Genomic DNA, 13,146 nt, shown 5'->3' with positions numbered 1-13,146 from the left:
TTCTGTGGATGTTTAACTAATTGTTGAATATGATTTTTTGGATGTTTAACTGATAGGGATATGAAGATGTATTTTCATCTTTTCCAGTGTATATTTGTCCCTGAATATAAAAATGTGACTTGTCAGAAAACAGAACATCTTTCCAGTCTTCTTTGGTCTAGTTAGCATGCGCTTTGGCCTACAAGAGCCTTTTTTGCCATTGCTGATATTAAAAGCTGCTTTTTAGCTGGCCGATGAACTTTCTGCCCAGCTGCAAGAAGTCTGTGTCTAACAGTTTTCATGTGTAAATCTCTTCCACGGGCTGCTAATTCTCGATTTAAGTCCACAGCAGATAATTTTGGATCAAGTTTACTTTTCTCACTAATAATCGATTCTGTATTTTTCTTTTACAGCCACATTTGCTTTTTCATTGAGGTGAAAAGAAACTAGTTTCTTTAAATTGTTTTAAAATAGCATTCACTGTCCCTAGTCCAACACTACAATTATTTGTTGCTGTGTCATACTGGTACGCTCAGTAAGAGAAATAATTTTCTAATGCTTTCATGGACTTATGTCCATTATTATATATTCAAAACACACAGAACAAAAGAAGTGTAAATATGATTTTATAATTAAAAATGAAATTAACTTTCACAAACACTATTTACAACATGAAAAATGCTATATATCCAAGAACAATAACCTCATATTCCACAGACAACTTGAAGAATGGATGAGGTCAAGCAGTGTAGCCACAATATAGAAATAAACAATAAATTTCCTGTGTTTGGGTTAATTTGCATGCTACTGTATATGTAACTTAAGCATTGTAACGATAATGGTGGCCTAACATGAATTACAACTACTTCCAAAAATGACAGTTATTCTCAAGAATAACAATCATCCCAGGACAGGGTTTCCCCTGTTACCTCCTTCATTGAATCAAATCTATTGCTGCACATCTGTATGTCAACCACATCATAGTGATGGTGATATTTAGCCTTAAATGTGATATTTTCACTCTGTTCATTACTGGAAATAGCTGTTTACTTAATGTATGTTATAATTCTGTTATGAATTTTTTTTTTATAAATTTACATCCTTATTTGAGTATATGCAAAAGAGAAACTTATTCATAGTTTTACAACAGTTAAATTAAAAATTATTGACTGTTTTAATTTTTAATGAAGTAATATTAACAATGCTAACTATAAATTTAATTTGATTTTTTTTTCAGAGACCTTGGGCAGAGTATGATTCGAATTATCAAATAATGTTTAAAGTAGGGATGGGAGAAACGCCTGAAATTCCTAGCTCGTTAAGTGAAGAAGGTGCCCATTTCGCTTCACTTTGTTTGAAGCATGATGCAAAAGAAAGAGCTTCAACAATGACACTTTTACAACATCCTTTCCTTAGGGTTAGTAAAAAACATTTATCTTATAGTGTTTAATTCTGAGCTGTGCAGTATGTCCATTGTGAGTGAGATGTAATAGTTTGTGCTGGATAAAATTTATTTCATTGATTTCTTTAATCCACCCACTGAATTTATATGATATTTACAGTAGGATCTGGCCGAATTGATTAACCCATTTATAGTTTCATGATAACACAGTTTTTGGGATGGAGAAAGTTTTTTTTTTAAGGAAGCTCTGTTCTCAGATAACTGTTTAACATCTGGAACCATCTTTAAAAAAGCTTCATATGCTTACATTCAATATTTGCCAATTAACATTTGTATTTTTATAATTCTGCTTATTGATTAAAACTTTACAATAAAATTAATACAAATGTTGTAGTCAGTCTAATTTGGTTGTCTTATACTGATTTATTAAGCCTATCTCAGTTTCAGGCATGAAACAAAAATTTATTTGTAAATTTAATGTGGATATTTATGATATGATATGCTGAAATATTACATTGTAATGAATCATCTTTTATGAGAATCATCTTTTATTCATCTGTACTTCAGTTGAGTTTTTATATACTACTGCTTATAAGTCTCGTTGTGAGTTCTCTAACTAAATTCAGAAAGTTCTTACCAAACTTATACCTCTTGCTTATGGCATTAATTCATTATTGATTGTATCTTTGAGAAAATTTGTCACATGGTAAATAGTTAAATAATTTCAAGTTATTTATTTGTTCTGCAGATAGCTGGCTAATGACTGAGTACAAGCTCATTACTTTTTTTTAGCATGATGATTGGATATAAGGCAGAAACATTATCTACCACAGAGGTTACCATGAGGATGTTAAAGCAGTTATATTTATTGTTGTTATTCACTTCAACTAAATTGGAAGTATATTTTTTATTAAGTTTAATTGATAATTTTTTTATTTTTAGGTTGATGGAGAGGATGAATGTCTGTCGTGTACTATGCCATCAATTCTGGAAGACTATCTAAAACTTGGCATTAAAAGATAAAGGTTGGTTGATAAGGTACAGCACTATAAATCTTATTAATATGGATTTATTTGAACAAGAGCTATAAATAAATTATAATATTTTTCTGTAGCTTTATATTACATTGAAATATTTGAATATAATACTGAAAATGTATATTTTCTCAGTTTGGAAGTCTATACGATGATGATTGATTTATTTATTATGTTTATTTAAGGTTCTTGAAGTTTGCGCATTCTTAGGTTTTTGAACATTTCACGTCAGTTTTTGTTTCCAAACATTTAATAGTCATCTTTCTATGCGCTTATTTGTTTTCACCAAATCCTGTCATTTCCTAATAATTCTTCTGGTTTAAAGCTGTTATAATGGAAATTGAAAAGAATTGTGGCAAGTTATTTGAATTTTCATATTGGATCTTCAGATAGTTCGCACATCTTTGTTTTAATCTAAAACCAATAGTCAGAATGAAATTGATGACTAGATTCTGGTTCATCTTTAATAATGTATTTAATTTTTTATTTTTAAGTTGAAACCATATTTTATACACAATAAGACTGTGTTCCTTCAGTGTTTACATTTAGTTACTTTTAATTTGACAAGATATCTCATTTATGATGACCCAGAAGTCCTGTGCCATCAAATGTTCTTGGTGGGCTGCCCTCAAAAGATTAAGTGAAAAATAATGTCACACTTTTGTTTGTTGGAGGCATGAATAAATGCATTTTGGAAAAAATTAAAAACTTTATGATAATCTGAAATCTAAAAATTTTAATAGCAAGAAGTATAGATGAAATAAGTAACTCCTAAATTTGTAATTAAAAAAATATATATAATTTATTGTTAATTAAAGTCCATCACATTACAATCCAAGCTAGTCATCCTGTTAAGGTTTGATTTTATCAAAATGTTTGGATGTTGTGTATTTTTTATAGTTATTGAGTACTGACATGTTTTAAAATTCTTTTTAATTTTTAATACAAAATCGTCGTACTAACTGAAAAGTTTGAAAAAAAGAAGTAAAATGCAAGTGCAAATTACACTGGTCTACAAAAATATTTTTTTGCTGTTTCATGCACTCAATTTCTCATCTCCAGCAGTAATCATCAAGCAAATCTGGAGTCCATTTCCGTAGCAGTGTGTTTCCATAATTGTTATATCCTGGTGAAAGTTTTCACTGTGCTCATCACTTTGCATTGCCAAATTTAGATGGAAAAGAAGTTCAAATGTGAATGTGTTTTTTCTTTTTTTTTTAATAGTCTTGTAGAAGTTCATTTGTGGTGCATAAGCAACAGAAATTGATAGTTTCTCATTTCCTTTGTGAAGGAGGACGATTTTCAAATTCATTTTAGAGGAATCTATAAATCTGTATTCTGTAGCATTGTAATGTTGTCCTAGTAAATCCAATAATGAATTTACATCATTGCAGTACACTACACTATCTTGTAAGGAGAAAACTTATAGACGTAACTGTAGTTCTTGCTGTCTAACATGGAAAAAATATATTTTAGACAAATTAATTTCATGAACCAAATCATGAAGTTCTGTTTGATTATTTTTGTTAAGTTCAGTACTCTCACCTTGAAAATCTATATCCTCTTCTTCATTATCTACTGTAGTTCCTTCAACATCAACATTTTCTTTTAAACTCCATATTTCTGTCAGACCAAGAAGAGGCACTGCATGGAATAGGTCTTATGGCTAAAAGAAGACCATATGACTATAAGCTGCAGCAGATTTCTTAAAGTTACTTATGATGCCTTTGATGTTTGTGATAAAAAAGTCTATAGAATGGTTCTTAGGCTTTCTCCATACCAAAGGAACAGCAAGAGGCATGTGTTAAGATCTCCCACTTAGCAAAGTTAAACAAGAATTCTAGAAGATATGAGAAGCCAAAGACGTGTCCTGATCTACTTTACAGCTAAAGTATAGTGATTCATACGATTAACTAAAGGAATAATATTTTTTCTTTGAGATTTATAAGTTAATTCACCACACATAGTAAAAATTATAAGGATGGTTTACACAACTACAAGGTATTTTTATATAAATTACTAATAATATACAAAGAGTAATGTGTATTAAGTGTAATATTAAAAAGAATACACATTTGTAACAGAAATAGTAGGAATAAAACAAAAGATCAAACTCATGACAGTTCACATGAAAGCCAGAATGAAACTGATTCTCTGGTCTGGATTATTTAACAGTAAAAATAGTGATTTGAAATGATGGTATCAATTATGATGTCTTTAAGAAAGGCTTTAATTAAATCATATTATTGTGATAAATGTATTTTTCCTGAAAGTGATGAGTTTACAAAGGTAAACAGTTTATAAATATAATTAATTTATAAATATTTCCAGGCATTCACGTTTCATTATTAATATAAACATTGAGTCGAGACTAATCTTTATAAGTGTTTAGTCTTAATAGAGAGAATAAATGGTTTTAAAAATTTTCATTTTTTACAAGTGACAGTTACAATAAAATGAGTCCTAACGACAAATCTTGAGGTCATATTTGAATTCAGAAAATACATAAGAATAATATGAAATTATCTGTGTAACAAGACTCCTGTAGACCAGTATTATTAGTGGCATGAATAACTACTTGGTTTTTTCTTATATTATATCATCTTTATTATATATTTAAAAAGAAATGTGAATAAATTATGAACATTACAGAAATATTCAATAATGTAATAATAATAATAACAATAAACAATATTTGAAAGTAAAAGTAGTATAAAATTTTGAATTTAAAAAAGTAAATTCTTGCGCATGAGTCCATGTGTGTTATAAACTTGATTTATGATTCTGTTTAATTTCTCAGTTAATGATATATTTATGTTTTTTTTAATATGTGAATACATTCTGTAAATTAATTACAGTTATTTTATTTCAGTTATGATGAATACATGATAATCTCTGCTATGTTCTACTGTACTTAGAGAAAACACAAATAGAAAAGTATTTTATTTTCTTTGTTATGAACAAGACTGTCAGTAATGTTATAAATAGTATTTAATTTCTGTGATCGGATGTTATTTTCAATTTGTATTTTCAAGTTAACTTAATCAAGATTCCTATAGATTAAAAGTATTGTAAATTGTTCTGTCTCAAAAAAATGTGTTTAGTGCAATATTAATTTAGTTAATTTTGAGTTGTGTATCTGTTATCTAAATCATACAGTTTGTTTGTTTATTTTTTGTTTTAACTGTTTCAGAGGTTTAAATTAAAAAGATTTTTAAAATTGTTATAGGGTTAATAAAAATTTTGATCTTTCATATGCAATTGGTATTTTAAAAATAATTTTAAATGATGCACAGCTAGTTTTGATTGGTTCTCTATTGACTATTCAGTGTTATTATTGCTTGTATGAATTTAAGTACACTTTATGAAGAAATTTTTTTAGAGAAGTAATTGATGTATTTTTTTTTCATTATATTTTATTTAATATTAACTTTTTACACAAATTAGTAGCATAAAATTAGCTGCATGTAAACAGTTTTATAAATTAAGATCTTGTAACATTTAGAGATAAGAAATATATACAGTGAAATGTAAATTATATATTAAGAATTTGTTTTATATATAAATTTTAGTCATTAGGTTTATATAAATGGTGTATTGTTGTTTAAATTATTATTAATAAGTTAATAATTTAAGAGTTATTGATGTTATAATAATGTGTTTATTATTGTATACTATAGAATGTGTTTTGGTAGAGATTTAATTATAATTTAATTGTAGACTGTGGACAAAGTTGCAGTGAAACTCCAATTTTGCAAATTAAGTGGGACCATGAATAGTTAGTTAAATAGAATAGCCAGATAATTAGATTATGTAGTATATATTTCAAGAAGGCCTAACAAGTATGGACTGTAATTTGAATGAGAGCAGTTTTTGTATTATTTTGATTTTATTATTAGTATTTTTTTTCCGTGCAATTCAGTTTGTAATTTTAGTTATTTATATAAAATAATATGATACAATTAAAATTTGAATGAGGAAATTAAAAAAAAAGATGGTTTGGGTAATTGGACTTTTGAATAAATAATACCTAACTGCAGTAGATTTTTATTGTATTTGGTTATTTTTAGTAACTTTTCTAGCACATCTTATTCCAGTTTTTTATTACAAATTTATTTTTTTAAGAGCTTTTGTATGGGTTTACCTGCTAAAATATCTTAGGCTAGCACCTATGTAACTAAAGAAATGTTTCAAGTTTGGAATAACTTTCATTGGATGCAGGTAGTGGATTTACCTTTGCAGATAATAAAAAAGGGCAACATTTTTGTAGTTGAAAAGTTGTAATAAAAATAGGGTTTAAAAAATGAAAAGAAGATAATTTAAACTGGAATGCTTTGACTGCTTTTCATACTTGTAGAGTTGGACTAAATAGAGTTTGATAAAGGTTAAGTTACAATTGTCAGTCTATGATGATAAATAGGAATAATTTTATTTTTGTAATAACTGCTTGGTCATAATAACATTTTATCCATTTCTATTTGAATCCTTATTCTTATAAAACATATGCATTATTGAACATACCAATTAAATTTTGTAAAAGAGTCAAAAATTAAAAGTTTCTCCACTTAAAGTTTGTAAAACTTTGTCGAATAGTAAAACTTTGTTGGCTAGACACTAGCCTTCTCATAGATAGAATATCGTAATTGAAGGTAAAAGTAACTTAGAAAGGCTTACTTATTCTGGAAAAAGTTTTGTATTTATTTCCCTGACCCTGTGAATTTAGTATCAAGTGTGAAACTGATATTAAAAAAAAAGAAATAGATAAAGTATTGATAATACTCAATTATCAATAAAATGCATTATTAGTAGGTAGTTCTTTGATGCAGTAATTTTTTTTTGTGTAGAAACTTCTTCAATAAATGTCATGGATTAATCCATTGTATTATATAAATCTAGCTATAATTTTTCTAATTTTCTATTTGTTTAATTTTTATTTATTAGTGTATAGTTATTTTACCAGTAGTTTGTGTTTTAAAAAAATTTATTTTTTGTTTTGGATGCAAGAAAAGAACTGATGTAACTTTGCAGCTATGAATGATTATATTGCTAAAGTGATTGATTTACTTATTTGTCTTGTAAACTTCTTTCTGTTTGTAAGATTAACTAATCTTGGATATCTTAAGCTCTAACCAATCTATATATTTTATTTGATGTGGCTCAAGACTTTTTTTTAATATTTATCTTAAAACCTTTAAATTTGTATTCAGCATACTTGCCTTTAGATTTTCTTCTGTGTACCATCTAGCTGATATTGCTTTTACTTTGATTTACTGATCTTCCTAGTATCCACATTATGTCACCATAAAGTAATTTACTACTAATTTTCATTGTGCTTTTTTTTATTCTTAATTTTATGTTTGAAAATGATAGTACCTGTTTCATTGTAGTTTTTTTATTGGGAAGCTAATTTTTGCTATTGGTTTTTCATTTTCATTATTGATGACAATTTTTTTGAAATTTTTTTTATTAGTGATTATGTATTGTATTTCTTTCAATAGTGCAAATTTTAATGTTATTGGAGATTATTTATGAACAAGTTAAGTTGTATTATTTTTATATATGCCCTAAAGCCCAGTGTACTTACACATTTTAAAAGATGTAAAGAGTTTATTAATATTTACTATGCTTCAGTTAAGAAATATTTCATAGTACTTACTTTTGTTGTGTTTATTTCCCACTTGCTGTACAATTTAGTTAATCAATGAATTAGATTGATTGTGTGCTGAGAAATAAATGTGTAGATAATTTGAATTTGTGATTTGGGGGAAGTATGTTCATAATTATGTAGGGGAGACCAAGGCAAGTTGACGATAACAGTTAAAACATTTTTATTGATAAATTACATTTTTGAGATAAAGTTTTTCTTTGCCTGTATGGTTAGAATGGCCTTTTATTGTATTGTACCTCGTCGGATAAATTTTTATTTTAATATAATCAAAATTATTATTTTATCTTTAAAAAAATAACGCAAAAGTGATAAATACAAAAGAATTGCAAAAGCAATTCTAATAAAATAACATTTTATTTCTTAGATTTTATACATTTTTATTCTTAGAAAGTATAAGACAGAACACTTAATTAATTAAACATCATGTTTTTTTATTGATTAGTGTGTATTGAAAGGGTTATTGTGTTAAAAATTTTAGTTCATAGTAAATTAATATAACTCAAAATCAGTGTTTTTCATTAACAAAAACCATATAAAAATTTTCCTCCCTAAAGGTTTGAGCAGTCCTCGTGCCACCCTGTGCAGCATTTGTAATACTGTATCCAGTCCTCTGATGAAGAGGGTCAACGTAGATCTATCACATCACATGCAAAACACTGTACTATACTTTCATTGGAAGTTTGAGCTGATGTTGTGGATGTCAAAAGTTTGGCCTTCTTAGATTTTTAACAGGAATTAAGCTTCAGTTTCTTAGTAACAATTCGACACATGTGTATGACTTTTTCATTTTTTCATACATAGTCTTTCTTTAGAGAGTGGTTTAAAATCAAAATTACTTTGGCAGTTTTGTTTCAAAAGCAACATTTTTTGAATTTCCTAGTTCTTCATTTTGTTCTGGATCATGTTCATCAGGAAATTCATTACGATTTTCTGGGGATTGGCATTTAGGTGCCAATCCACAGTTCTTGAGGAGTAGCATTTTCACTTTCAGCATTGTCTGTAACAGAACATGATTTTTCGCTGCAGCAAAAGCATGTTTGTTAAACACAAGAGGATCATAAGGCTTGATTCAACATTCTTTGAACTCATTAACTGCATTACCGATTGTAGCTGCTTTAAAATAAGCAGTACGCATTGTCACAAGCTTGGCTGTAATAGGTCTTTAAAGACCCAAAAAATGAAACATCCAGCAGTTGAAGACAATGGGTAGTGTGGGATGGAAATTCAACCATGATGTGATTTTCCCTGCAAAAGTGTTATGTGTGTTTTGTGATTGTTAACAAGCAACAGGACAGGGGATTCAATGGTAGATTTTATGTGAAGATTGAAGTATTTCAAAACAACACAAATATTTTTCCATTTCTCCCCCCATTATCACTGCAATGCTCAACTGTTCCTGGTGGGACTCTTTCCTCAAGTTTAGGTCACACCGTTTTCTTGCAAAAACCAAAAAAGGAGGTAGATAATGTCCAATAGTGTTAATGCAACAAATGATAATAATGTTTCTTCGTTTCTGCTGGTATGATTTTCGAAATTCTTTTAGTTCTTATGGGTGAAATGAGCTTTGGTAACTTATTAGGCACAGTGGACAATCCATATTCATCTGCGTTATAAATAGCAGATACAGGAAATTTATATTTTCCCCGCACTTGTTTCAAAATGAAAAAAACTTTTCAACACTCAGCTTGTTAAACCCCATTGCTCTGGCAATGAATTTTGCCTCTGGTTTCCGTATATTGAATTTAATTTTTTTCATAAAATTAGCCAGCCAATTCTCACCTGCCATCCTGGTCTCTGTGTTGAATGGATGTCAAACACAAGTCTTCTGCATTGCTGCTGTATCATTAAAAAAACATTTTATCCATTGCTGTCAAATAGTTCGTCAAATCTTCTTGTTGTTTTTCGTTGAAAACTTCTTGGAACCTTCCACCATGAATACTCATTAACTAAAAAGAAAAGCTTTAAGGCTAGGTTGCGTGGTTTTTTTTAATTAAAAATGTTATATTATGAGGGTCTGTAAGGCCTACAAGACTCAAAGACACACGCATTCAAACACATGAAATTTTGCTTCGAGAATATGATAAGCATTTGCTGCATCCAAGCAACTCATTTTTACCTTTTCTAACAAAGCAGCAGCCACTTTATTTCTGTTCCGTTCTCCTCTAAGTACTTTTTTTTATAATTCCTCATATCTGAAACATACTGTGCCAGAAATTAATAAAATAGTGCAAAAGACGCTATTAAATTTAAATTATTTCAATGATATTTAGATTTTAAATTATTTTCTGTATATTTATACACCTTACTAGATGTTATGATTACATATAATCCTACAAGATGAGCTTATGAATCATGTAGCTCCAGAAAATCGCATAAAATAAAAAAAATGCACATAAACACCTAAAAAAAAAAAAAACAGTAAAAAGCACTTGGGGCAAAATGATTATGCCATCAACTTAACCCGGTCAACTTGTCCTGATCGACAATGTTCAAAGTGTTTGATTTTTATGGTAGGATTAATAACAAGAAGATATAAATAAATTGTGATTGTGGAAAGCGTATTATCTAATGTAGTCATGTATAGCAAGCAAAGAATAACCAAATATCTTATTGTTAGTCCATGAGGTTATACGTTGAACATTGAGGATTTGAAAATTACAATATTTCAGACAAAATACACAAACATCATCTAACAAGCAACAAAATGGTGGCAGTAGTTTCACTATGTGAGTTTTTATTATCTAGCAGTGTTGAGCGCTAGTAGTATCTGTAAGGTAGTGTTAACCTAGTAGTATGAACTTCAACTAAGTCATTAGTTACTTTGCCCCACTTGTCAACATGCCCTGGTCTCCCCTGTAAAGTAATTTTGATTACTAACTCAGGGCTCATTGATAATATATTGTAATTTTTGTTAAGTAGTATTTTCAGTGTACTTTTTTTATTAGAATTATTTCCTACAAAATTTGTATCTAAACATCCAGCTAATACTGTTATGTAATTTAAATTTTTAAATATTATTTAAAAGTATTTCTAAGTTTTTTTTTAGTGATTTTGGGGCCCTCAACTCTTATTATCTCTTTGTATGGTTTTTATACATGCTACATTGTTGTTTTCCTTAGAGTATTTCACACCAGTATCTGGTGGTTTATCTTAAGCGTGCGTGGTAGCAAATTTATTAATTAAGACTTTTTTTTAGAAAATATTGCTGTTATTCATGCCATATTGTAATGAACACCACAGGTTTACTAGCTAAGATTTGTTTCACATAGTTACGTGAAACCATTAAGCAGTGCACATTGAAAATTGATAGATTTGATTTGTCTCACTTAAAAGATATTAATCCTATCTATTTTACTTAATAAAGAGAAGACATTCTGGTGAAAAATCTGTAATTTATTATAAATGAAGATATAAAAGTATAATTTTTATAATATTTTAAATATACATTTTTATAGTTTGTACAATTTGATTTATTCTTTATTAACTGTTGTACCTCTTAATTGACACAAAAATTTTGCATTAATCTGTATTACTTTTTATTAATTCAATTTCAGTTTTATTAAGCTGATTTAAGCATTTTTAGTTGACAAATTATTCCATTTAAAATTATACCAACAATTTTCAAATGATACCACTCTATATGACTGCAAGCTTTTTTGGACAAATTGTTGATTAAAATTTTTTTGAAGACCTAATCTTTTAACATAATGAATTAATACTAATGAGATTGATCTTAGCTAATGAATGCTTAGCTAAGTGCTTAGAATTCCCACTTCTTTTCCTGCGTTTGATTCACCATGAGGTGTGGCATTTTTTTTTTATCAAAGTTAATAAGATATGTAAATCTTATTAAATAGAATCTACATTAATTTAATCTTGTGTTGTGTTTTCCAATATTGCATAAAGCAATAAATAGACATTGATATGACAAGAGCAAAATCTCTGACAAAAATTAAAATCATCTGCCATGTGATTTAAATAAAATTAAAAAGAATAAGTTAGGAAAATCTATTTTTGTTAAGTAGTTTTTATCTCATTTTTTTTCCAAATTTTTAGTTCTTGTCTTCTAATTACTGGTGGATTAATATGTGCCTTTATGTGAAATAATGTATTATGAACTTAAACTCTTTCAAACATTTCATATTAATCTTCTCAATTTGATGCCAAATTTTTTAGAATGTTACCAAGGTTTTTTAAAAAGCTGCTAACACATGAAAAAGTGGTTGAACATGCTACTATGACATAAAAATGGACCACCCAATTCCTCTTAAAGTACAAATTCAAATCTACCATTAAAGTTCTACTTTAATAGTGGATTTGGCAAAAAAAATTGTATGTTCATCGATTCAGTGATTTCCTTCATGTATTTTTTGAAAATTTAATGTAAAAATAGTTATAGTTTATTGATTAATTACAGTTGATAAAATTGTATTTAAACATTTCAATATTTAAATAAATGGCATATTAATTAAACATAGAATCTTTTGTAAGATTTGATAATAGACTTAAAATTCAGGCTTTTGTATAGTTATCTCAGTATATTTTAACATTCATCTTCTGAGGACAAAAATTATTTAGTTAGTTCAGTTAATAAATTTTACAATTATTGCTTAAAAAGGGAGGTACTCAGGTTTATTATTACTAAGTTAATCTAATGTAGGCAGGTTTGTTAAATATATTTTTTATTTACATGAACATTTTTGTAATTATTTTAGGTGGTCAATCAAGGTATCTGTTAATGTTTAACATATTTTACTCTATGTTAATTAATGAGATATTTTTAAATAAATAGTTTTTAACTTAAAATGAATATAATTGCTTTTTTTCTGTAGATGTAAGATTTCCTGTATACTTAAAAATTTGGTTCATTATAGAATCAATTAATATATCCATCTGGCTTTTTATGGAATAATTCATGTATGGTAAGATACTGAGTCGAGAAAGTAACAAATCACTTTTTTGATAGTTATAGATATTGCAACACAACCCTCTCATTCTGACCAATTTTCTTGAATATTTTTTGTCTTATTCAGGGTACAAAGCATGGAGAGAAAACAATTCTT

General features: G+C 27.9%; 1 protein-coding gene across 3 annotated transcripts in view; it reads left to right on the top strand.

Annotated features, from left to right (window-relative positions):
- Mekk1 (mitogen-activated protein kinase kinase kinase 4) overlaps positions 1–12,885 on the top strand; it is a 150,603-nt gene extending 137,718 nt beyond the window's left edge. For 2 of the 3 annotated variants that reach the window (XM_075359506.1, XM_075359508.1), the window contains 3 exons: positions 1,217–1,396; positions 2,324–2,406; positions 5,288–12,885. In XM_075359506.1, coding sequence (XP_075215621.1) covers positions 1,217–1,396; positions 2,324–2,404 — 261 coding nt within the window. In that variant the 3' untranslated portion in view covers positions 2,405–2,406; positions 5,288–12,885. Of the gene's footprint in view, positions 1–1,216; positions 1,397–2,323; positions 2,420–5,287 lie in introns of all 3 variants that reach the window. The other variant, XM_075359507.1, reaches the window with a different exon arrangement.
- Positions 12,886–13,146: the final 261 nt, after the last annotated feature.

The sequence above is a fragment of the Lycorma delicatula genome, chromosome 3 (assembly GCF_047948215.1).
Source record: "Lycorma delicatula isolate Av1 chromosome 3, ASM4794821v1, whole genome shotgun sequence".
Taxonomy (NCBI): domain Eukaryota; kingdom Metazoa; phylum Arthropoda; class Insecta; order Hemiptera; family Fulgoridae; genus Lycorma; species Lycorma delicatula.
The sequence above is the reverse complement of the archived record's forward strand: the minus strand, read 5'-3'. Positions and strand labels throughout refer to the sequence as shown.